A 27,994-nucleotide genomic window follows, 5' to 3' on the forward strand; every position below is an offset into this window, starting at 1 on the left:
CTCGGACTACTATTTGTTCCCCAATATGAAGAAATGGCTGGCGGGAAAAAGATTTTATTCAAACGAGGAGGTGATTGCAGAAACGAATGGCTATTTTTCAGACTTGGACAAATCCTATTATTCGGAAGGGATCAACAAACTAGAGCAGCGTTGGACGAAGTGTATAAGCCTAAAAGGAGACTATGTTGAAAAATAAAAAAGGTTTACCTCTAAAAATTAAGTAGTTTTTATTTTTGCACGGACTTTACAAACGACCCTCGTATGTATTGCAATATTGACAAAACGCTCAGTATTTGGAAGAAATAATTAAAAGGAATAGAAAGGAAATACAGCTTAAGGACGTAGAAATATTAAAAGCAAAAAAGAAATAGGTATTATTGAATGACATATTTAAAAAAAGAAGAAGATAGATTTACTGATTTTACCACAAACCCAAATTAGGCTGCTAATATCTTCCAACATTCAGTTCATAACTCTATTTAGATTTGAATAGTTGTATACTGATCCGAACTCTGCATTTCAGAGAAATACTATTGTTGGAGAAACTTGAAAGATGGAAAAAGTCAAACATAACCCATTCAAACAGATGTAAAATTTGGAAACGTACAATCTGTGTATGTTTTGTATGTAACTCTATCACATCATGTCCGATTCAAGATCAAATTTAACACGTAAGTAGAGGAAAATATCAACATTAGACGTAAAATAGTAGACATACTACCTTATGATAAATCTTATTAACATTAAAGTAAATAGGTAGCAATAATAGTAATATCAAAATAATATCACTTTTCTACAATTGAACCCAAATTCAATCTTTAGATTGCAATATTAAAGGAGTTATGGAGTACTGAAATTTGAACCAAAACTTTTACATTGAATATCTCGAACTGTAATGATCAGGAATCTTTAGAATTTTGCTCAATTAAAGAGTATTACTTTCTCTACAATTGAGCCCAAATCCAATCTTTGGAACGCTATAGTAAAGGAGATACGGAGTGTTGAAATTTGAAGCATTTGCATAACAACAAAACTTTGACATTGAATATCTCGAACTGTAATGATCAGAAATCATTAGAATTTTGCTCAATTAAAGAGTATTACTTTCTCTAGAATTGAGGCCTAATTCGATCTTTGGAACAATTTGTTAAACTTGTCTGGCGGACAGCTTTGGTATTATAAAATCCAAGCAACGTACTGAATTTTTAGCAACCTAACTAACTTTCTGCAACCCGTCCACTCCCCAGTAATTCTTTCCTATTCACTATTTCTCCTACCAACCCCTTACTGCCAACCCAATCTTCAAATCATTCCAGAGTAATTTCAAATTGTTTTTTTTCAATCCATAACTTACTGCCTTACTGATTCTAGAAGTACACTTTGTACTATTCACGTGGGCACATTCTGATTTACTTACTATTAATCTTGATTCTTCTCTAGAAGAAAAATCGGACTTAAATAATTCACCAAAACAGCTCAATTACTAGAAGATATTTTGAATGACTGAGTTGTTGCCATAAAGCAAGGCATATGAAATTCAAAAACTTGCATTCGACCTTCTACAACGTTAATTATGAACAAATATTATTTCTTTGCTTTGTATTGTTGTTTTAAGATATACGCCTGATTAGGCAGTCTTTCTTTAAAGGAAGGTTGATCGGCAGTTTACAATAAGTTGAGGCGATCACTAGACTTCCTACAAAAAAGAATGAACTCTGAAATTAAATTACTTTGGTAACAAATGCTGTCTCCAATCTACCGCTTATATGTTATTTTTAATAATTGAAGTATTTAAGTTCGTTTGTAAAGGGCTGTATAGAATTACCTTTGAACGGCAGGATTCAATCACTTTGGTGAATTGGATCCTCAGATAATTGATCACGGATAAGCGGCTTTCCTCTCCACTCTAGAATATTTAAAAGGAAATAAGAGTTAGATTGGAATAGGTCATGGGAGAAGTTTACTACTGAGTAGAGATATATATGTATTCTAAAATGAATTAAAGGCATATAAACAGAAAGAATCGTCCACAAAATTTTATGTTTAGCCGGTCGTGTTTTTATTAATAATATTGATATTATGAAAAGAATTTAGGGGACGGCTTGTTTTGTCAATGAATGTTGTTCCCTTTCCTTTGGAGGGGAAATTGTTAAGTATTGGAATAAAATCCCCTCTCCAAATTGCGCCCTCTAGTTACAAGAAGCCTACACTGTAGTAGCCTTTTGTGTTCGGATTTGGAACGTGTGTGGGTGTCATTGGAGGCGGAGACATCAACAAGTAGTTCGACGGATCAATAAAGTAAATCCTAAAGTGGACATAGAGCGAGGGGTGATGTATTCCGTTCTCATTTCGCCCTACACTGCTGTACAGCAGCGCTTTTCAGAAGTTTCCCTAATTTTAGTTACAGCTACAGCCACTGGAGAGTGTTGATTACATATTAATTGAAGCCACTCCCGGGGCTGCCCGGACATTCGCCTTAGAGCGATTCGTTGTTTTGCAAGGGTAGGAACATTTTTTTGGTTTTTAGCTAAGGAAGTGTTTAAGAAAAGTATCTTATCATATGTATTTCTTAGTTAAGGACGAGGAAACTGGACACTCACTAGAGCTAATAGTAAATTTCCTTTTTAAGGAGACAATATCTTTTTTCCCCATCATTCTATTAGAATCATCTCACATTTGAAAATTTTTTTCTAGTTCACTAACCAGAGTGCAGTGAACCAACATCAAGAAGGGGCTTCAAGCCCCAAAACTTACGGCCGGAATTAACAACAAATAAGGTAAGCGTAAGCCTTAGATACCATTGGTTACTTACCAAACATATGGTTGCTTGCAAGGTCAGTTAAGCTTTGTTTTTATTTTTTTAAATCGCTATCTTATTTCTTTTTTGTAAATGTTACTTTTAAAATAAGTGTAATCTTTAATAAAACATTTATTGGCCCCTAAAAGATAAACTTAATTTTCAGTAGAAAAATTTAAAGCAGAATTTGACCATGATCATGCCAATCAGTAAATTGCCACACTTGTAGCATACTAAGTCCATTCATGTTCAAACCAGTAAATACACTTAGAGTGACGTCAGCCCACCAGGTGTCCACCAATTTCATGTTTTCTTCATTTATTGAACGTTTTTTTTTACGCCTTATCTTTTGCTTCGCACCATTTGTCAATTAGTTTCTTTTTTAATGCATCTTTTAATAATCCACATGGTGGCTGCAATTTCGTTGGATGAATTTGTAAACATTATTGAATTTCCATTGTGCTCTTTTAGTTACTCTTTCTTTCGCGTTTTATTTATTTATATATTACTTGCTGTTTCGCTGTCAAAAGTACTTCGGTGGAGTCAACTATATGAAGTTTTCATTTCTATCAGATATATCTTTTTAACTTCTGTGCCCGGAAAATGTTGTAAACATTTGGACTGTGGGGACAGCGAAGGCGGCACAAAGTAATATTTCTTTGGATTCCACATTTAGCAGGAAGTCATTGGTGAAAATTTCTCGTTACTTCAGGAAGTAAATCGATTTCTAGAACAGATTCCATAAAGTTGACCATAATGCTTACCACTCTGCGTTTCAGATGGTCAACGTGGTAAGCACTAAATAGAGCTTCTCCTCCTAGTTCTGTGTCCTTTTGGGTAAAGTATGAAGGCACCGTTTTTCTTCTCCATAAAGATGAACTTTCAAGTCTCAAAAACACCTGCAGTGCAGATTGTTCTTCTTTCTGATAAAACACACAGATTATCCAATTGATAGATCCATACGATGCACGTGTCGTCAATCTTCCGTAGCCCTTAATATTCTAGACCATTTGAATGGTCATCCGGCCTGGTCAGCGAAATATTGGGGTAAATTTAGACGAATACACTTGTTCGCCAGCCACAGGTCTGAAGTTTCCAACCAACACGGCTGACTACTATGGCTGCAAACCTATATTATTTAATGGCCGCTTCTACGGTCATTTGGCAATGTCGCAGAAAGGTACGTGGTTCTGGAAAGGGGCGATAGGACCTCATTTTAGTCCAAACGATCTCATGCTCTCCAAGATGTCATATTTGGATTGGCTCCAATCTTCTCTGCTCACATTCTATCCTCTATCTTGCTGCCGTCTACTGAAGTTCCGTCTATTTCTCATTAAGTATTGTGTTTTATTAAATGCTAGTTGCTAGTTGCTAGTATGTTCTCTGTATCTAGAGAACACTTCTCGAAGGCTCTCTGACAAAGACTCTGGCGCTCATGCTATTGTCTTAATTAAAAAAAAGGAAACATTTTATTGCGCTTTCTTTAGGTAGTAAGGTAACATATGGTTCAAATATTTTTGCAATTTATTAGTAATCACATGAACAAACTGCCGAGTAAATTGGACAATTGCATGAATGCTTTTGTATAAAAAGTTTGGGAACAATATTTCAGATCCAATGTTAGTGATATTCGGTCTTGTAACTAATGTTCGGGTCCACAGAGGGACTGTTTTTTTTTCTGCCATCAATTTTCTCTTATGTAGAACTCTGGGGTCTTGAACTCCTTGAATAAAATAAGAACTCTTTAAATAGATGTTTGAGCTGGGGTAGGCGAATTCTTTCTGCCGTTAACCAGTAAACAGTTGAGTGCTGATGATGAGAGCTTATACAAATTTTGAAAGTAATTTTAAACTTTTCACAATACAGCAAACAACTTTGTAATCGACATGTTTAAATTAAATATTTTGCCTTACTGAATTGTAATAAATATTCGTTAGAGTATTATTTGTTTACTGAGTCATTCCATGTCAAATCAACACGGGGTCTGAACCTCACCATCTCGGATTTTCTTGAAATTTGGCACATGTGTACTATTGGTATAGACTTGGAAAAATATGAAATTTTACTGTGATATGTCAACTGGTTTATGAGTCACAGGGCTGTAAAGTTGCCAAAAATGGGCTGAAAAACAGGGAACCCCGTGTTTTTGAATTACTGTGGAAGCTTTCCTAATTGAGCCACAGACTTGGGATTGGTGTCATTTTATAGCATATATAATGCCCTTTCCTGTGATATGCGACACCATATGGGTTAGGATAAATAAAGTTTGTTAAATTTAAATTTTAAATTTTTTAAAAAGTATATATTTTAAAATTTTAAAATTAATTCCATGAATAGCTAGTAGTGTTATGAATCACTGGGCAAAATATTAATTTGGGACGACAATGGCTTCAGTGTTTAAAAAAATTAAGACTAAAGCTCCAATCCGATTAATTCAACCCTGAATTCATGTTAATACAATAATGCTAATAATAATTCCACTAATAAGTCCAAAGTAAAACATACTGTTAAGTAATAGGATCTCTTTATTATTTTAAGCTTGAAAAGGCTTCATTTGTTTGACAGCATCACTTTCTAGTAGGACATATGTAAGTTCTTCCAGTCAGAGTCACATTCCAGCCATTGTCGTCCCAAATTAATATTTTGCCCAGTGATTCATAACACTACTAGCTATTCATGGAATTAATTTTAAAATATGTACTTTTTAAAAAATTTAAAATTTAAATTTAACAAACTTTATTTATCCTAACCCATATGGTGTCGCATATCACAGGAAAGGGCATTATATATGCTATAAAATGACACCAATCTCAAGTCTGTAGCTCAATTAGGAAAGCTTCTACAGTAATTCAAAAACACGGGGTTCCCTGTTTTTCAGCCCATTTTTGGCAACTTTACAGCCCTGTAACTCATAAACCAGTTGACATATCACAGTATAATTTCATATTTTTCCAAGTCTATACCAATAGTACACATGTGGCAAATTTTAAGAAAATCCGAGATGGTGTGGTCAAAAATGGTCTTTTTTTGTGTTGATTTGACATGGAATGACCCTACTGCAGAAATACTTTCTCCTCTGAATTTTTAATTTCTCCGATTATTCGAGAATAATTTTCATTTTTCTTTGTGCATTTTCTTTCCCTTGTACAATTTCTTTATGAAAATCATTTTGCAGAATTTAATGAATAGAATAATTTTTTAATTAGAAAAGTCAGGATTCTTTCTATGAATTAGTATAATTAATGCAGCAGAAATTATTTAAAAAGCATATTTATTTATTTATTTTTAATGACTAACAAAACACGTAAAGGACTCGTATCAAATACTTTGTAAAAGGTTTAACAGCCTATTCTCAATATTATATGAGCCTTTTCAAAAAAAGAACATTGTTTCTTACACGGCCTAAAAACAATGTAAACTTAAGAATCGAGCAAATATGTATATAACACCTTATAGAAACAGCAGCTTTCGGGGTCGCAGATCCTCTCCATTGTCTTACCGCCTTCTTAAAACTCATCCACTTATCTGGTTCTGCTATCTATTTAAAGTGTTGAACAATGTTGACGCTTGGTTTCCTACACAAATTTATCAGCTTAAGTTTTTATTTTATACTTTTTGAAACCTTCCAAAAATAAAAAAGAAGGAGCGTTCTTATTTTGACATTTTATTTATTTATTTTTAAGGTCTGAATGGTTAGCTAATATACGTATAAAGGTATAACAAAGTACTTCTTGAATATAATAAATCAGTAATGGTAACCTTCATCGAATACCAATTCCTCTAAAGTGAAATAAGGAAAATAAAATAGTTAATGATAAAAACGTTTAGTAGCTGGTTAGTTATTTTATTGACATTTGGAATTGACTCGTGGGTGACGATCCCTAAAACTGCTGATAAATTTTTATATGTTTTTGTCTTTTTGTTTTTTTGAATTTATAATTTCGTTAATGAAGATGTTCCTGACAAGTTAGAGTGTTTCACTTTATGGTCGGTCCAACACCTTGAATTAGATAAATCTTCCACTTCCTGAATGGAGTAGGAATGCGAGCAAAAAATAGAAATAATTTCTGAGAAACATTTTGTGTTTGTTAGGATTAAAACTAAAGCTATAATTTGTAATTGAGGTGTTAGAAGTCAGTTATATATATTTTTTTGACCTGGGCATTGATCTCTACCTTTGCTCACTTTTCGTTCTACCAAAGATATTGGATATCCTACGATGAATCTTATCTGAGCCTTCCAGGTAAATTTTTGTAGGTTCTGTAAAATTTCTAGTAAAATAGTCAGAAGAAGAAGTCAGTTTATCAATTAATAGCCACAAGCAAAGTCCTACTCTGAATGGATTCGTGTCCTTTTCGTTTTCTCGAATCCTCATTGCTGGCTATTGTCATTTACGAATACTCCAGGTACGTAAAGGAATTGAATTATCCTGGAAAGTAACGCCCAATAGGAGGGAAGATAGATTCGAAGGTTTGATTTATTTTACATTAATTCATAAACGTAAACTCCTGTCTGTGGAGGAGTGTATTAATTGAATTTTCCAAGGTCTCCTTGTGATTCTCACCTTTATCTCAACTCAAGCAAAAGACGCAGACCATGACCTCTTTGTTTTCCCAGAAGAACTAAATATCTGGTTACATTGATTACATATTACATAATGATTTTTCTCTTGCCTGAAAAGTTTAAGATATTTTATGGCTTCAATTTTTCTTTCTCTTTGTTGTTTTCTTCTTGGGGCTTCACCATTGTCACAATTGACACAGAGATTCTTGAGTAACTTTTTCTTTTTTGGTTTTCTCCTTAGTTGGCAATCTTAGCTCTTCTACTGTCAACCTATTCCTTCCAAAGATCCTAAATCTAACCTCCTCACACCCTATATAACCCTTCATTAGTGGAACACTTTTTCACTGCTGACGCAACTCTTCCGTAACATGTCTTCTAAAGCTACGATTTGGCAGTACTAGTATCCAATCTTAATCTCCGATTTCCTAGAAATACAGCAATTTTCTCTTGTTTTCCTTATGCTGTATCTTCATTTTTGGCGGAGTTACGGTAAAAAACCCGATTGGGGTTTCATAAGGACCATGCTCTTGACAACTAGACCAACACTGTACTAAGACATTCTTACCGTAATCATAAGTCAAGAAGTCTTGCATACTGGTTGCATTAAAATGATGTGATGATTGCTTTTATTTGATGATAAAACAAATTTATCCTGATTCACCCACAACCATTACATTACTCTACATGTTTCAAAATCTTCCATTATTATTATTTTTTTATTTTGCGACACCAATAACATTGCATGCAGTCAGAGAACACCTCCCAAAACGTGTATCTCTGGTGGAAAATTAATATTGAAAACCGATCACGAATTGATAAAATTGTAACTTTGATCTTAAATATCTCAACTAATATTAGGGATATCGAAACGGGGTTAACGTCATTTTTCTCAGTTTTCTATTTAGTTTTCATAATCATTGTCAAAAACAGTGGTCCTTATGGAACCCTAATCGGGTTTTTGGCCGTAACTTTCCAAAAATGAAGATACAGCATCGGGAGTGGAAAATTTGAAAACTAAACAAAAAAAAAAAATATAGTTTACTTCGTGTTTTTTTTTTCTCGAAATTCCGCTTCCTCAAAAAGTTATTATCGATCAGTGCGTTTTAAATGGATCACCCTGTTTACCTGATCGGTAGTTGGATATCAAGTTCACCTGTTATTACTTCGTTTTTTCCTTTATTACTTAATCTTTACCGTAAAAACGACAGGTGTTTATAGCTAGCTTACCTTATCCACTTCCCTTAAGGTTAAATGAGATTAATCTTGGCAAACCTCGTGTCTTTCCTTTTTAATTAGAAATGAGGTCTTGAATGAACCGAGAGGTGATGTTGCTCATCCTAATTGCAATTTCAGTATACTCGTAGTCTGAAGTTCTCATAACCTTTCTTGTCGAAAGTTTTATAAAATAGTCAGACAACCTCATTAACTACTAATAAATAATAATAATTATTATAATTATAATAAAATTTATTATAATAAACTAAATTAAAATGAAAGTAAAGAGTAGGATATTATTATTATTTTAGGCAGAAGAATACCAGAATAGATATAATTTTTGTTTCTTACATACTGCCTAAAGAGAGTATTCATTTATTAAGACAGAATATGATAGTAATAGCTTAAGTTTGTTGAGGATTTAACCTTTTTTATCCTGAAGACCGTATATTCAGTTATATACAGGGTGAACCAGTAAGTATTGTCAATAGACCTACAGTGTGTAGTACATCTAAAGTGGAGTTCAATGACATATTGGCCAACTTCATATTTTCCTCTGTTCTTGAGTTACGTCACTTTAAAGTTTTTTTCTAGAATCATTACTTTTTTCCAATAAAAATGTTATTACTCAGAAAGTTTTAGTCCGAATTCGATTCTGATGACATGGTTAGAAAGACAGATAAATTTCCTAAAAATTGACACCATTTTGAAGCATAAATTATTCTCCAAACTGCCTTAATCTTCCACCGGAACCTAGGAAAATAAAAGTAAGCGAAATTTTTAAGAAAACTCATTAGGCTCTTATGTGATCATTTTCAGACCTAGGTGCTGGCACTTTTTACAAAAGTTTCCTTGTCTAATGTGGGCTTTCAAACGGTATATCATTTTCCAGGATTCCTTTTATCTTCGTATGAGAAATTGCGTTTGTTTTGCAAGAAAACGTGTTCATGAGCATACAGCAGTGATATTGTATTGTGTTGTTTAATTCATTAAACTCTTGGGGATGGAGCTGTAGTCAATTTTTAAAGTAGATTGTCTTAAAATAAGGTAGTCTAAGGTTACTTATTGCACAAAAAAAATTATATAAAATAAAATAAAAAAAATCTAAACTGAAATATTTGACAAAATGTTAGAAAATATTTTAAACAAGTGCTATTTTTATAATCGAAGGCTAATTTGCTTAGTTTCAAAATCTAACATTTTGTCAAATATTTCAGTTTAGATTTTTTTTATTTTATTTTATTTTATTTTTTTTGTGCAATAAGTAACCTTAGACTACCTTATTTTAAGACAATCTACTTTAAAAATTGACTACAGCTCCATCCCCAAGAGTTTAATGAATTAAACAACACAATACAATATCACTGCTGTATGCTCATGAACACGTTTTCTTGCAAAACAAACGCAATTTCTCATACGAAGATAAAAGGAATCCTGGAAAATGATATACCGTTTGAAAGCCCACATTAGACAAGGAAACTTTTGTAAAAAGTGCCAGCACCTAGGTCTGAAAATGATCACATAAGAGCCTAATGAGTTTTCTTAAAAATTTCGCTTACTTTTATTTTCCTAGGTTCCGGTGGAAGATTAAGGCAGTTTGGAGAATAATTTATGCTTCAAAATGGTGTCAATTTTTAGGAAATTTATCTGTCTTTCTAACCATGTCATCAGAATCGAATTCGGACTAAAACTTTCTGAGTAATAACATTTTTATTGGAAAAAAGTAATGATTTTAGAAAAAAACTTTAAAGTGACGTCACTCAAGAACAGAGGAAAATATGAACTTGGCCAATACGTCATTGAACTCCACTTTAGATGTACTACACTCAGCAGGCCTATGGACAATACTTACTGCTTCACCCTGTATACTATGTTATTATTTTAGCTATTTCGCTTTCTTTCAAGAAGCATTAAGAATTGTTTGTAGTATAATTATGGTATGTAAGAGAGACGGTGAACTCAACTCCTTTATTACTTTATAGTATTATTTAACTATTTTTCTCAATATATATTATCTATTATTATCAGGGCCAGATTTTCCTATAGGCTAACTAAGGCTTCAGCCTAGGGCCTCAAGATCAAGAGTGGCCTACATTCAAATTGTTAGTAAAATTAAAATTAAACTATTCTAAAAACAGTGAAAACTCTATTTTAGTGATGTATTTTATTATCTCTCTATGTAATAATCTCTCTTTTCATCTAAATTCGGCCCTGATTATTATTGCCATTTATTTGTATAACTAAAGGTATAATTTTATTTATTTTTCTGACCATTAATCATTAAGATTGTTTATGAAATTTAATTTACAAATCAGAATCTCCCTGTAATGTGTAATTTTACATAAAATACAGTTATTTATTTATCTTTATCTAATTATTTCTACAAAAAATTGAAGCAATCCATTGGCCAATGGGTTCAATTGATGCCAATTGCAAGGTATCCAAGAACATTGACGTTTTTCACTTCCACCATATTTATTATGATTTTTTTTTAATTTATTATTATTGCAATAAGTGGGATAGTCGGTGACTGGAGTGTGCCAGGTCTGAGCTGTGTTTTATATGAGCAAGAAGTGCAGAATTCTAATCTTCGATTACAAAGGACGTTTGCGTGCCATGTACGTCCTTGAGTTCTTCTTGTTGAAGAAGTGTTATTTTTTTATAATATACTTATCAAAGGGCAAAATCAAAGTAATATTCGTGTTTATAGCTAACTTAAATTTGAATTCCAACAGGAACTAGCTCAAAATTTATAACGCCCATTAATTATTCCACAAAAGTGCACCCAAACTTCAGAGATTAAAAAAATAATCAATAATATTCATCAAGTAGATAATAAATCTATTTGCGTGCAGAAATCTATTTCGTCTTTCCTCTGTGAAGTTTATTTCTTGGGTCTACCCTACGATCCAGAATGTTAAATAAGTCCTGTCATCCGTATTCTAAGTACGAGGATCGTTTGAAAAGTCCGTGCAAAAATAAAAACTACTTAATTTTTTGGGGTAAACCTTTTTTATTTTTCAACATAGTCTCCTTTTAGGCTTATAAACTTCGTCCAACGCTGCTCTAGTTTGTTGATCCCTTCCGAATAATAGGATTTGTACAAGTCTGAAAAATAGCCATTCGTTTCTGCAATCACCTCCTCGTTTGAATAAAATCTTTTTCCCGCCAGCCATTTCTTCATATTGGGGAACAAAAAGTAGTCCGAGGGAGCCAAGTCTGGAGAATAGGGGGGATGTGAAACGAGTTGGATCCCTATTTCCATTAATTTTGCGACCACAACTGCTGAGGTGTGAGCTGGTGCGTTGTCGTGATGGAAAAGGACTTTTTTGGTGGGCTAATCGTGGGCGTTTTTCTTGCAGCTCGGTTTTGAAATGGTCCAATAACGATGAATAATATGCACCTGTAATAGTTTTACCCTTTTCCAGATAGTTGATGAGGATTATTCCTTGCGAATCCCAAAAGACAGTCGCCATAATCTTTCCGGCCGAAGAAACGGTTTTCGCTTTTTTTTTTGGCGCAGATTCCCCCTTGGTAACCCATTGTTTAGATTGTTCTTTGGTCTCAGGAGTGTAGTGATGTATCCATGTTTCATCCACAGTGACGAAACGACGCTTAAAGTTCTGCGGATTCTTCTGGAACTGCTGCAAACCGTCCTTGCAACACTTCACACGATTTCGTTTTTGGTTCAAGCGTGAGCAATCGCGGCACCCATCTTGCGGATAGCTTTGTCATGTCCAAATGTTGATGCAAAATATTATGTACCCGTTCATTGGAGATGCCCACAGCACTAGCAATCTCACGCACCTTCACTCTTCTGTCATCCATCACCATATCATGGATTTTATCAATGATTTCTAGAGTAGTAACCTCAACAGGGCGTCCAGAACGTTCAGCGTCACTTGTGCCCATATGGCCACTCCGAAAATTTTGAAACCACTTATAAACTGTTCTAATCGAAGGTGCAGAGTCACCATAATGTTTATCAAGCTTCTCTTTAGTCTCCTGAGGCGTTTTGCCTTTCATAAAATAGCGTTTAATCAACACACGAAATTCTTTTTCGTCCATTTTTTGAAAATCACTCGACTTCCTCGATTCAAACGAATGCCAAACACAAAGAAACTTGGTGTGTGTTCTTCCAAGAGATGCTACTAACTAAACATAACCTCGTTACGCGCCAGTAGTGCTATCTCTCTGACTTTGCACGGACTTTTCAAACGACCCTCGTAGTATGCTACTTGAATTTCTACACTAAATCCTGGACTTAACTGCAAAATAGGATTGTTAGATATAGTTAGCAATGAAATGTTAAATCATGTGGTCTTGTTTCTATGCCAAATGTGTCAACAGCACATATGGTTACCACATATATGGCGATCAATAACGAAGCATTCAAGAGATAGATAATCTTAGCTAGATTCATTTTTATGATTATTATATTGTTTTTAAGATATATTTATGTTATGGTTGTTTTGAAATAACTTTGAACTGTAATTTCTCGTTACTTCAAATAATAGCAACACTTGCTGTCGTGCAATTTTTGGAAATTAATAATGAATGTTCTCATTAGATTTATTTATGTTTTGCTAGCAATTAAATTTAAAATTAAATTAGTCAGGAATAAACTAGAAAACGTGTCTGGTGAGAAAGTTCAAGGAGTTCCTCTTACGCCTTTTTCATCTGCTTTTAATTGACAAATATTACTTTAAAATAAGGCTTTCTAATAAACTTTAATTATAAAAGGACCTGGATGATCAAAGAGACAAAGGGTTGTAGTTTTAATGATCGAGGTATCATTAAATGGAGCTTCACTCTTTGACTAGTAATAATGTCTTGTAGAATTCTATCTAAGAAAGTATTATTTTCACTTAGTTCAGTTTACATCACATTTTTTTGTTCACCAAAGTAAGAAGAAGTAGAAGAATGAGAAAACCAATGATTTCTAAAGTGGTGGTGTGTGCAAAATATTTCAATTAAAAGAAACACAGAAAAATTAATACTTGGAGTGAAAAGAAATAATTTCCCAGCATGTAGAACAGAAACATTACGATAGAAATAATAATTAAATGCTGTTGCCTGTTGGAGTAACAGCTGGAAGGTTATTGTAAAGTAAGAATATTTTCGGACATTAAGATTACGCTCAAGGCTTTTAAGCAAGTCATTCTGAAGCTTCAAATATGTAGAAGAACTAGAACGAAGCTTTACTGAGAATGCCGGGAAAGCAATGATCGAGCGGTCAAGTTGTGAAGTAGGGGTGATACTGTTCTGTGATTGGAGATTAAGGAATCGAAGAATCTCTGAGTGATTCTCATATTGGTGACCCCCAGACTGCAGGGACTCTTAAAGATATTAAGGACTCATAGGTACGTAGATCCTTCTCTTCCTGAGATGATCGTAACTCGAGAGATTTGATACTAAACATCAGAACTTGATTTCGTTCACATTCTTCTAGAATCTCCACTTGAACGGTAAGTTTACTTAAGAGAAGCAGATTTGGAAAACAAAAAATTGCTAATAGGACCTCCACTAGATTGTTTCACTTAATAAAAACCTAGGCGAATTAATTAGGTCTTTGAAATGGAATTATGTAATTCATCTAAAGCTTAGAAAGAAAAAAATGAAAAGCTTATTACATCACTGAAAAATAATTAGGTAATTTAAATTAACGTTGAAAATAAACGGGAAAAATTATTTCGCCATCTCTCACATCTTTTCATGTAATCTTGTATTTCCCTAATTATATTAAACAATCTTGAAGATCATGCTCATTTGGAAAACTTTAAAATGAGAAGACCTTAGTTTGGCGAAGTATATTAAGGAAGAGATAGTAATTTTTGTATTTAAAGTTGGAGGAATCGGAGAGGACGGATATTAAATTTTAAAAGAAGAAAAAATAAAATCTCAAAATGGTTTATTAGTTTTCTCATAAGAAAACTTTCAGGTAATTTTTCGGTTCTATGCCCTGAAGGTTGTTAAGAAAATTAGTAAACATTCCATCTTTGCTCTAGGACTGGCAGAATCATCTAGACCAGGGGTCGGCAACCTATTTTAAATAGAGAGGCATATTTCCTTAAATAATTTTAATAAATCTTACCAAGAGCCGCAAGGATGATAATGTAAAAAATTCTGTAGATCATTTGTATTCGCAAATTATTATTTTATGATATTCAATAACATTTAAATGTTTTATATATTTATTTTCACATATTGCAAAGTAAATAAACAAATAAATAATAACTTAAGGAATGAAAAGGCGGCAGTCTTACAATATAAATCAAGTACTTTATTTTGATATTGTATAATTCTATTCAATTTCGAACCTATCACATTTAAAATTATTTTAGAAAAAATAATTTTTTCTGCAACCATGTAGGGAAGTTCTCATTACTCAATTAAAATCAGCTGTGTAATGCCCAACTTCCCACACTTGTGGGGGGAAATTCCCATTAGTGTCACTTTCCGCACTAGTGTGTGGAAAAACTTTATTGTGCTTCCTTGATATAAGAAGTTTTGTTATTAACATAAATATTTTCTGTAAAACTTTAATAAGCTTATTTAACGTAACTAAATAATTAAAAAACGAATATTAAAAAATAAAATAAAAATTGAAAGGAATATAGAAATAAAAATAATACTTTAATAAATAATTAGATATTTTTAATTATAACAGTTAAAAAGGTTATAGTGTTACCTTATAGAAATTTAAAATGGATTCTAGTAATTCCTGTTTAGAAAACACTCCTCCATCAATAAAAGAAACAGCAGAAAATGTAATAAGTAATGTAAATACGTAAGTAATGTAAATAATTGTAATATAACAATAAATGTTTATAATAAATAAATTACTTTTTTGTAGACTGTAAAAATGAAATTTTTAATTTTTTTAGTTTATAAATGGTTGCAGAAAAAATATAATATTTAACTCTAGTGTAAAGTATTTTCCTCACGCGAGGCAGGGTTTGCACGCACGAGCGAGCGAAGCGATGCGAGTGCAAGTGCAAACCCTGCCTCGCGTGAGGAAAAGTACTACTTTCCACACTTGTTAAATAAATAACTATTAATAAATGGAATTTTCATTCGTTTCAATAAAATTAAAATATACAATATATTTTTGGCAGGCAGAAGAGCCACACAATTGGGTTAAAAGAGCTGCATGCGGCTCGCGAGCCGCGGGTTGCCGACCCCTGATCTAGGTAGAGTCATCGCGAGTTTTTAGTCTTCAGTTTTAAACGATTTTGCTTTCGTCCCACTTCGGTGAATGGTTTAATGAATTGATTTATTGTTATAAAGTTTCTTTGGGAAGAATAACAATTTTGTAGGATATGTACTGTTTAGAATATCTACAATAATTTATTACTTTCTAAGATAGTCTCTTACAACCTTTTTACGTTTCTACTGGCAGCCAACTCCTACCTCTGCACAGAACACACTCTATCACTCTTTGGCAACCCTAGTCATTTGTCCCTATCGTTCAAACACACAAAATATATATGACCAAAATGCCGCTTTACGAATCAGCTGCAGTTTTCAGAAAAATTTCATAATATCTTGGTGGTGTAGCTTGGATAAGCTTATGAAGTGACCCGGAAACCCTACGAATATAATATGGCTATGCTCTTTTGATTCTCTTGTGAGCTACTGAACGGCAAACTTCAATGATTCTCTAGGTCTGCAGAGATATGCTGTAAGCTTAATTTCCATCTGAATTACAGCACCATGAATTCTTATTTTCAACACTCTTGGCCCATTAATCTCGGAATGCCGGCATAAATACTTGTCACCGATGATACAACATTTGCGCGCATCTCTTGTTTTGTTCGGATCATCCTTTTAATTCATTAAAGTGGGGGCTTGATCATTTAATGGATTTAAAATCTAATCCACAATCCTTTTCTCACAACTGATTGTGTTTAATACTTATGAGTTATGACTCTTCATGCAATCCATTTACTAGACTGAAACAGACGAATCAAGGTTCTCTCTAGACTTCTCGACAAGCGATCGTAACTTCTATTAAACAGAAAACAACTTATCTACACCATGATACTGAAACCTTTCTGGACATGCTGAACGGAACTTTGGGGCTCAGCCAAAGCTTCCAATATCTATAGAATCCAATCTTTTAATAAAAAACGCTTCTCCTACTCGCTAATGTTCCTTACTACGTCTCTAACTCTACCTTGCATCGATATCTTCTTGTTCCCTTCGTTTCTGGAATTGCAAGATCCTGGTACCCTAAGTTCCACGCATCAACAAATTTAATTAAATCCTAACCCTCTTGTTTCCCCCGCAACTAACTCCATTACCAGGAAATCCTCGCAAGACGGTTGAAGCACCAGTGGCTATGTGTTCCTCTTAATGAAGTAAGTGCCAGTGTATAGTAGTATAATACTTTTCTGTGGAGGTTTCACCATTCGGTGAATTCTACCATCATGTTACTCATGTACTTATATCATGTTGTCTCAGCTTCACTGCAGAAATGTACTGCAGTTGTGAAAATAAATTAAAAAACAAATACAGTCGAACCTCGCTTAACGAGCATAATTCGTTCCAGAACCTTACTCGTTAAGCGAAATACTCGTTAAGCGAAACAATTTTTTTCATTTAAATTAAAATAAAAGGGGATAATTGGTTCCATGCAAAAAAAAATATTGATAAATTTTTTTTTTATAACATTTATTTCGAAAAAATTATATACATATGTACATATGATGTAATATAATATAAATTACATATATTAATTGAGATAAATATGTACATTCATAATTAATCCTTTTTAATTATAAATTTGTCCAATGTTCCTTGTTTCTGCCGTCGCTTCAAAATGTCTTCAAAATGTGACACAGCATTATCATTAAATAAATTTATAGATCGCATAGCCACAGCCTTATTCGGGTGATAGTTTTCTACGTGTGTTGCAACAGTTTCCCATGCTTTCAACATTTCTCTTATTGCGCTGGAAGATTGTTGTTCCTCTGATATTTTCTCCTCTTTGTCTAATAAATTCTCTTCCACCAATTCTTGTTGTGAAATGTGTTGCAACTCAACAAGTTCCTCTGTGGATAGCTCTTGACTATGATCGTTCAACCCCTAGAACAATCTAAGCCTTTCTTCTCTGCCCAGGTCAACTTCGTTACAATATTTAAACACAAATGTCACTATATGGACTTCTCCTATACACCACTCATTCGGTGAAGTTCGGTTTCGACTGTATCAGTGCATTAGATACGTGGAGAATATGAAACGCATATGCGTAAACAGGAATGACTAATCGAAGAATGCGCAGTTTTCGATGAGTCAGCGAAAACTGCGCAGTCAGCGAAATGTCATTAGAAAACTATCGTTATGCGAAACATCGCTCGCTATAAGAATCAATTTGTTTTACTCGTTATGCGAATTACTCGTTAAGCGAGGTGCTCGTTATGCGAGGTCCCACTGTACCTACTGAAAAGGAATTTCTGTTCAAAAGAGTCAATTTATTTTTAATAAAAGCAGTGGTAAGCAGTTTGAAATAACTAAGGTTATTAGGTGAAGATTCGTTTCAAAGTCGCCCTAATTGTACCAATTGACGTTCTGTCTACTCTTCTACTTCATGTCATCGAAAACAGCTGAATCTCACTTTATGTACAATCCGATAATAGTTATTCTAGTGTTTCTAAATATCTGTTACAAGAAATTCAATTCTTTTTTCTTGTCTATTTATTCCTTAACTTTATGTTCACTATGTTGTGCAAAAAATCCACCATTACATATTATTTTTAAACTATTGTTATCACTAGTAGAAAAGCCTCTCCTTATCGCAAACACTATTTTAAAACCATGCTCTAAAATGCATTATGCAATGAGCATGTACTGTCCTCAAATATTCAGTTGCATTTAAACCGCTAGCCTAGATATAATGCTGCCAACCAAGTCTTCTAATTACGAGGGTCATTCAATAAGTAACGAGACAAATTATTATTGCTCAAAAACGGTTTATTGAATCAGTACAAAACTTTGGTTACTTTTCAACATAGTCCCCAGCAACACTTATACCTTGTCCCAACTTTCTGCTAATTTGTAAATGCCTTTGGCATAAAATTCTTTGGGTTGATCTCGAAGCCACTTTTGCACCTGATTTTTTACCTCTTCATTGGATCGAAAATGTATCCCTCGTAGACCATCTTTAAGGGGTCCAAACAGATGGAAGTCTGATGGGGCGAGGTCGGGGCTGTAGGGGGGATGTGGAAGGATCTCCCATCCCAGTTTCTGAAGTTTTTCTTTCGTCAGCTGTGCCGTATGTGGACGAGCGTTGTCATAAAGCAAAATCACGCCTTCAGTCAAGAGCCGACGGCGTTTCGTTCGAATTGCAGGTCTTATCTTGTTTTCCAGCATGTCACTGTAGTACTGGCTGTTGATTGTTCTTTGGCTTTCAAGAAAATCACAATAAATTGGCCCCTGAAAATCCCAGAATACTGTAAGCATGACTTTACCGGCAGATGGCTGGGTCCTGAATTTTTTCCGAATGGGAGAAGTCGTATGCATCCACTCAAGGCTCTGTCGTTTTGACTCTGGCTCATAGTGGTGGATCCATGTTTCATCACACGTTACAATTCTTTTGAAAAAACCTTCTCCTTCAGTCGAATATCGATTTTTCTACTGTTGACTGATTTGAAGCCGGATTTCTTTGTGAGCGTCCGTGAGTTGTCTGAGCACGCATCTCGCACAGGTTTTCTTGTACTGCAGCTTGTTGTGAATAATGTTATGGACAGTTCCAACACTCGCGTTTACTTTTTCACTTATCAGTTCAACGGTGATACGCCTATTGTCCCGAATTAACGCGTCAATCCGAGATTCGAGAGAGGAAGTCCCAACTTCGATCGGTCGTCCACTGCGTTGCTCGTCAGAAACTTTTGTACGGCCACTTTGAAACTGTTCTACCCATTTGTAAACGTTCGAACGATTCAAACAATTGTCTCCGTACACTTTTAACATTCTTTTGTGGATTTTACTACCTTTCTCACCTTCCGCGACTAAAAATCTGATCACGGCACGTTGTTCTTCCACGGTGCAATTCTCGAGCGGACTCGCCATCGTTAACTGAGTAAATTTGAGGTTATGTTTACAAAATATAATTGAACAGCTGATCAGATGTCATCGCAAGGTTGCCAACTTTATGTCCTGAAAGTTTCATACGGATCAATTTAGCTGTTTTTGAGCAGTAGTAATTTGTCCCGTTACTTATTGAATGACCCTCGTAAATTATTTGTGCAAGATTAAATACTTCTTTCTAAAATTCATAAATAATTTCTACTTGAAATATATTAGAGTTTATGGTGCCTGTTAAGATTGTAATAGTGTTTTTGAAACTGTAATGTGAACAATTACTAGGTAGAAGTTGAATAGTTTCAAGTTAGTAGAATGAATCTGACAACTTTCCTTTCAACGCTAATCTTATCACAAGTTTTTAATTGATTCTTCTACCGTCCTTTAAAGTCTTAATTAATATTAAACAAACTATAGATGTGATAGAATTAATTATTGATTAAAGTGAAACAGCAAAAAATACAGAGTTTATTAAATTAAGGGTCTCAGATCTAACTGAAACATTTTGTTATTTCTCCATTAAGTTTCATTTCCTAGAAAGCACGTTCATTCAACAAATCATCAATCAAAACGGCTATGATTCAATTTTCTTCTCTATTTATCTTCCACGGTTTTTCCGGCTATGTTTTATGTATTTAAGAGATTTGTTTTCATAAGATTTTTTCTTCATTTTGTGGTGATCGACTTCCTTTGAGCATTCATCCATATTAGGAGTCAGAGACTACCCATCTTTTTCTAACAAAAACTAAATTCAGAGTTCGCTTTGTGTTGGTCAACGATCCTATAACATTATTCTCACTTGACTTCACGAAACTTTATATATTTAAATATTTTGGTGTCAGTTTGTATTTTAGGGTTTTTTTTTCAGCCGATAATGGATTCAAAGAATGATTTAGCGATTTTCTTAGAGCGCCATAATTATCACGCTTCTCTGAGTTTCCTTTAAAGGATTTACGCGCTCCAGAAGTTAAAGCACTCTGGTCAGTTCGCTTAGAATAGAAGTATTCATTCTCTGCCGAAATAATTCAAAGTTAATGTGCTTGAAAAAATTTGAACACTGCTTGATTGAGTTTTAGTTTGTCAATTATTTAAAATAGATTTGTTTTAAGCCGCCAATTTAGGATTGCCAAACATAATTTTCTTCTGGTTGCTCCGCAATTTCTCTTCCTGTTTACTATAAGATCTGTCTATTCTAGTACATACATTCGATCTTCCAATCACCTTTTCTTTTTATCTAGCTTTTCTGTAAGAGGACTTTCTTTTCCAAGTTCATAAAGTCATTTTATAGCCTAATTTCATCAATCGGCCAACAAAATTACGATATATACACTGTCCTAACGACTCTTCTATTAATTACCAATCATTTCTCGTCGAATATTTTGATTTTTTAACCTGATTGATGGAATTAGTTGACAAATTCTAGCCAAAATAGCTCACCTTTTTTCACGCTTATCATTCAAGGTGAGCAGAGAAATATTCTCGACCTTGAAGCCGTATTTAGGTCAAAAGAATTTAGTCTGCGAAGTCTTCACTGTTGAGCAGTAATGGTTATTTCATATTCTGCCCGAATTTACCATAATCTGAACATATAATGATTATCCAGAGTGAATCTTAATTATAAGTAATTGGCTTTAGGGATTAGATAAATATTGTTTTAAGATGGTTATGGTTTTTTCGACCGTTGTTGATAGACGATTTTTGGTGAATATCGAGGTGCGGGCTTAAATAAAAACAACTTTATTGCTTTATACCAACGTATCGGTAATTTACATCACATCACAATATCTGAACAAGAGAATAGTCTCTTGTATAGACCAACACCAACACGACTGCAAAACTAAAAAACCTAATGATACCTTATCTGCTCTCACCAAACACCATCTAGACTTACAACACGAATTTGACTTTGACAACACTTCCATAATTGCAACTAACACCAACAGAAACAAACGGAACATATTAGAAATGATACACATTAAAAAACAACAAAAATCCATCAACTTTAGGACAGACACGAACAATCTTTCAAATTTCTACAATAACATTCTTCAAAGAGTAACTTAACAAATTACTCATCACATACCTTAGGTTTTTCCAGCCCCATTGTTTTCACCCCTCCCTTACCTCTATATAAACCCACTTTTCCGTCGATCCTTAACAGTTATGATGATATACTCGTAGCTCTACATTGAACTTCACAAACTTGTTTTATAATGTAAGTCTTTCCAAATTATATTTATTATATTTATCTATCTATTTAATTTTATGTTTTAGAAATAATTTTTATTTCATTTATTTTTATAGTTTTTAATTTTATCTATATTAGTGTAATATTCCTTTTGTACAGACCCTGAAGAAGGTAGTAAAAATTACCGAAACGTTGGTATAAAGCAAAAAAGTTGTTTTTATTAAAGACCGCACCTCGATATTCACCAAAAATCATTGTTTTAAGAAATATCAGAATTCATTTCAGACATTCGAATTCCATGTAAAATTTACAAAATTAATTTAGTACAAAAAAAAAAAAAAATAATAAAAAATAGATAATCATGTCACAAATGTTGGTAAACGTGTTGGTACAATTTAAGGCGTAAACCCAGCATCTGTATTGGTACAATTTAAGGAATAGGATCTAGCATCGGTATTGGTACAATTTAAGGATAAACCCTCTATCCAAGTGAGTTATCCTCACCCTTACAGCCTTTTCTTCTTCTTCCTTTTTTTTTATTATTGGAGCTTTGTCCTTTGTAATTCCACAGTCCAGTGACCCCTTTTTCCGTAATAGTAACTACCTCATTTCTCTTAAACACGTTTCTTTCTGAACCTCCCTGTTTATTGAGGGTAATCAATATCTAATCCTCAGATTTATTTGAAAACCAATTTTGGCTTTTTATTAGCCATTACCAATAGCTTAAATTAGTTATACTAATATTTGAAACGAGAAGTATTACGTTTAAACATTTCCTGTTCTTTTAATCCTGCAATTGCATCCAATTGCAATATCAAATGAAAAAATTTATGAACGTTGAAAATTAATCTGATTAATTATAAATTGGTTCAAATCTTAAGTGTTAATTCTGCTTAATACTGTCTGTGCAATTTGGAATTAATAGTTATAATCCCTAGCACTTAAATTTGTATGCAATCGTTTGTTAAAATATTAACTAAATCCGACTTGTGTTCCAGCCATGATTTTACATCTCAGTGTGGCGCTTCTGGCCTGTTTGACACTCGTACAGAATGGAGAATCTACAGCCAGCAATGTTGGTAAGTATTTATTGGTTTTTCTTTTATACTAGGAAAACTGAATAAAGTATTTAATAAATTCTCTTCAACAGATTGTGATATTAATTCTATTCTCTATCGACGTACCAAAGATATAAGGAAGAGCACCTAATCTTAAAGAATGTCGAATAGTGATAAGAATGGGTGACCCTATCTAATATCTTTGACATGCCTTTGATTCCTCCAGTCTGAGATGTGGATTAATCAAGCACCCTTCTTAACTATTTAAGGGAGGATCTCTTCAAATATTTCTTGATTCCCTTTAATACTTGAATTTTATTACTACCATTATTACATATTTGTATTATTGCCGGTAAGAGGGTGTTCGGCGATCGTGACACACATAATTAAAGTTTAGTGTTAAAAAATATTCAAATTATTGAGTATTTTATTTATGATTAAGTAGTTTTCTTAGCTAGAGTATTGTTCAAATCAAGTATTCTGGTATGAATAAAATAATTGACTCATTTTTAATCGACGCGTTTCTTGGGATTATTGGAATCTAATTAGGGATTTCTAACAACGCGAGAAAAGGAAATTTAATAGTTAAAAAAATTGAGGGGATAAAGTTGAATAAAACGTCCCATTTTTCAGTATCTAAATTTTTGGTTGACTTACTTAAGATTAAAAATCAAACTTCAAAATCCGTTGTTCCAACTTACGAGACATAAATAGGAATAAATAACAAAATGTTGATCTCGTAATTAATAGACAGAACTCTTGTTTAATAACTTAAGAAATGCAGACGTTTAGTGGTAAAAAAGAATTTACATATGAAACTTTTAGAGATTGATGAGACCTGATATGAAATGCATTTGATGCTTGATTGAAATTGTAAAGTGTCTTCACAATTAATGTTTGCTTCATTAGAAAAGGATGAAAAAAAAAGAGATTTAGAGAGAGATGAATTTCACTTGATTATCGTTTTCTATGTTCTATTACTATTGGTAGTATTATTTTGAAGATGGTTGTATAATTCTTAATGTAAAGGTTGTTCGTAACATTGGGACAGAACTTATCACTAGTTTGCAGACTATTTCCAGTTCAGTCTAAAGTAGCTTAACTGTAGTGGTTTAAACTAAAGTTGATTAAGAAATATGTTTCAGATCCAATTTAATAACTTATTCCCATCAAATATATCACGGTTCGCCTAGAACGATTTTAATTGAAAAGTTCACCAACATGAAAAATTTTTCTTTCTCCTTATTATTTGGGTCAAAACTAACCAAAATCCACTGAAAACCAAATCGGTTTACGTTGCGGATTTTTTTTTTTAAATTTTTTAGGTCAAAAAACGGCTTTTTTTTTGCATTGTTAAGCTTAATAAGCAAAAACAATACAATTTTTTGCAAAACCAATGCATGTATTTTGAAGCTGAGAATGTAACTGTTTGAATAAAGTACGAGGGTCGTTTGAAAAGTCCGTGCAAAGTCAGAGAGATAGCACTACTGACGCGTATCGAGGTTATGTTTAGTTAGTAGCATCTCTTGGAAGAACACACACCAAGTTTCAGCCAGATCGGTCTATTTCTTTGTGTTTGGCATTCGTTTGAATCGAGGAAGTCGAGTGATTTTCAAAAAATGGACGAAAAAGAATTTCGTGTGTTGATTAAACACTACTTTATGAAAGGCAAAACGCCTCAGGAGACTAAAGAGAAGCTTGATAAACATTATGGTGACTCTGCACCTTCGATTAGAACAGTTTATAAGTGGTATCAAAATTTTCGGAGTGGCCATATGGGCACAAGTGACGCTGAACGTTCTGGACGCCCTGTTGAGGTTACTACTCCAGAAATCATTGATAAAATCCATGATATAGTGATGGATGACAGAAGAGTGAAGGTGCGTGAGATTGCTAGTGCTGTGGGCATCTCGAATGAACGGGTACATAATATTTTGCATCAACATTTGGACATGACAAAGCTATCCGCAAGATGGGTGCCGCGATTGCTCACGCTTGACCAAAAACGAAATCGTGTGAAGTGTTGCAAGGACGGTTTGCAGCTGTTCCAGAAGAATCCGCATGACTTTAAGCGTCGTTTTGTCACTGTGGATGAAACATGGATACATCACTACACTCCTGAGACCAAAGAACAATCTAAACAATGGGTTACCAAGGGGGAATCTGCGCCAAAAAAGGCGAAGACCGTTCCTTCGGCCGGAAAGATTATGGCCACTGCCTTTTGGGATTCGCAAGGAATAATCCTCATCGACTATCTGGAAAAGGGTAAAACTATTACAGGTGCATATTATTCATCGTTATTGGACCGTTTGAAAACCGAGCTGCAAGAAAAACGCCCACGATTGGCCCACAAAAAAGTCCTTTTCCATCACGACAACGCACCAGCTCACACCTCAGCAGTTGTGGTCGCAAAATTAATGGAAATAGGGTTCCAACTCGTTTCACATCGCCCCTATTCTCCAGACTTCGCTCCCTCGGACTACTATTTGTTCCCCAATATGAAGAAATGGCTGGCGGGAAAAAGATTTTATTCAAACGAGGAGGTGATTGCAGAAACGAATGGCTATTTTTCAGACTTGGACAAATCCTATTATACGGAAGGGATCAACAAACTAGAGCAGCGTTGGACGAAGTGTATAAGCCTAAAAGGAGACTATGTTGAAAAATAAAAAAGGTTTACCCCAAAAAATTAAGTAGTTTTTATTTTTGCACGGACTTTTCAAACGACCCTCGTATATCTACTGCTGTTCAATGCTTTTACCTTAAACTCTTCAGTTGTAATTGCTCTTAATTTTCCTATAATATCTGAGGTGGATACATCGCCATTCAGTAGATCTTCTATTACAACATTACGAGTACATTTAGTACACAATACCTGCCACTCTTTGTACCAAAATAATTTCTTTTTTTAAAAAAATGTTTATTAATATTTAATACATTTAATTCTTCTACCTCAAATTTTCAATCCAGCTTAATTAAAAAATAATAATAAAATAAAATAAATCTCTAGATTAGTTCGTAAATAAATACATTTAACTGCACTTTCCTAGATTGAAACTCATTTCCAACTGTGCTCAATATTGCAGTTCCAAGTGTTAGACTCCTCTTCTTGCTTAAACAGTTTTCCATGTTAATTAAACCCTGTTTTTATCAGTCCCTGGTAGTAGTATCCTGATGGAAGTTTTCTCCTAGACAACTATAGAAACAGGATTGCTTTTTCTCCCTCATACATAACACATTCCTTGAGTGAACAGTAATTTAATTTTTTTTTTGGTGGATTGCCCTTAAAGGATTAACATTTTTAATTGGCAAAGAAGATTTACAAACCATAATAATCGTTAACCTTTTTTTCCCCCCAAAATTAGTATTCTAGAATCTAGAACATAAATTTAAAATTAAATTGGATTAAACATGAATATTACTTGGGAAAGATTAATGAGAAACTTTATGACCAGTCCAATATTAAAAGGAAATTCGCCTCATACTCTGTCAGAATTATGGCCTTAATAGTCCTGCTATAAATTGCATTATGGCTGGCATATTGGATGGTAGAATTTTCTCGTGATATTGAAGCTAGAATCAAAATTACATTTTTTTTTCTTTTCCACTTCTTTAATATTGTTCCCAATAAAAAGAATTATTTCCTAATTTAATTATTGTTTGCGGTTTTATTTCATCGGAAATGAATTGTATTAAACCGGATCCCACATTTTGGCGTTTGTTGAAAGTTACTTCTTATTGTAGAGCATAATATAACTTCTTCTAGGCATCAAATGTGATTATTTTATTTGTGTTCTTGAAAGTAGAAAGTGTTAAATTGGCATGGAAAGTTTATATGGTAAATTTCAAAAATGATTGTAATTTTTGAGATTCTATAAAATTTGAACCTGTTCAGCATAGTTGCAATTTAAATTCTAATCTTTTAACTCTACAGTCTCCTTAGAGATAAATCTGCATTTAGGCTACAGATAGGCGTATCGTACGGTTTGGGGCTGTCTGGGTGCCCTGAAGGAAATTAGCGACCAAAATAAGGCCTTTCTGGTGTGGGTACCTGGTCATTCAGGACAAAAGGGAAACGAAGCGGTAGATTTATTGGCCCGGAAAGGCTCTGCGGGACACTTCGTTGGCCCGGAGCCCTGTTTTGGGGGTTTCGAAGTGTGTTAAGTCTGCGACCATTAACTTATGGGTGTAGAGTAGGTCTCAGGAGTGGTGGCTTGCCACCACTGGACAGAGAGACAGGCGAAGGAGTTCATTAAAGGCTATTCGCCGAGGCTGACTGCTGAATTAATCCGTCAAGGCCGTGTGAGGCTATAAGGATGATTGTAGGCCTATTAACTGGGCCACTGCAGGCGCAGAAAACATATGCATCGCATGGGCCTGGCAGATGATAGCCTCTGTAGGTTCTGTCAGGAAGAGAAGAAAACGGCACTGCACGTGTTGTGTCAGTGCGAGGGGCTCGTGTGGCTAAGTATGAGGGAAAAAAACCCAAGGCCTGTGAGCTTTACCCAAGAATCGCTCTTCAGCATTAAGAGTCTGATTAAAAGGACAGGTCTGGAGGGTGAGCTTTAGAGTGAGGGAGAGCCACAATAGATCCAAAGGGGGTCGCAGTGGCGTAGGCCTTGAGGCCGCCCTAGTTTAATCTATCTATCTATCGTACGGTTCAAAAACTTATCTACTACTCATTAGCCCTAAAACATTTTAAGGGGGCCAAGAAAGAGTTTGAGTGAATTTTGACCTCAAGTTCGGCATCAAATCTGAGGTAACAAATTTACTCTTGCAGATGAAAGAGTTTCGCCGGGCTGTGGCCCTGTTTTATGTGAAATACTTCCTTAGCTAATCCCATATTGTACATATGCTTACTAAAGGGCAAAGCCCTATTATCAGTAGCTCATCTTTGCTGCGTCTGGATGGCCTAACTTTCTGGCGGATAAGTAGTTAGTTGTCTGACCTTCTTTTTGGGTTCCTTAAAGAAAATCTGTCTAATACCCCCAAAATTTCTTCAGATGACGGGAATCAAGTTCATTTCCATAATCTTACGTAATAATGGTAATATTTATTACATAGTTGTGAGAATAATTAAAAATACAT

At 34.1% G+C, this 27,994-nt stretch overlaps 1 protein-coding gene across 4 annotated transcripts in view; it reads left to right on the top strand.

The window, feature by feature from the left end:
- IA-2 (tyrosine phosphatase IA-2) overlaps positions 1-27,994 on the top strand; it is a 142,733-nt gene that overhangs the window by 18,652 nt on the left and 96,087 nt on the right. The window contains exons 5-7 of one of the 4 annotated variants that reach the window (XM_074114177.1): positions 524-671; positions 2,695-2,777; positions 22,847-22,927. In XM_074114177.1, the coding sequence (XP_073970278.1) occupies positions 22,849-22,927 (79 nt within the window). In that variant the 5' untranslated portion in view covers positions 524-671; positions 2,695-2,777; positions 22,847-22,848. Of the gene's footprint in view, positions 1-523; positions 672-2,307; positions 2,612-2,694; positions 2,778-22,846; positions 22,928-27,994 lie in introns of those variants that run through there. The other 3 variants (XM_074114176.1, XM_074114179.1, XM_074114178.1) reach the window with 3 other exon arrangements.

This window comes from Rhodnius prolixus, unplaced genomic scaffold, assembly GCF_049639745.1.
Source record: "Rhodnius prolixus isolate KJV_2025 unplaced genomic scaffold, Rpr scaffold_7, whole genome shotgun sequence".
Classification (NCBI taxonomy): Eukaryota; Metazoa; Arthropoda; class Insecta; order Hemiptera; family Reduviidae; genus Rhodnius; species Rhodnius prolixus.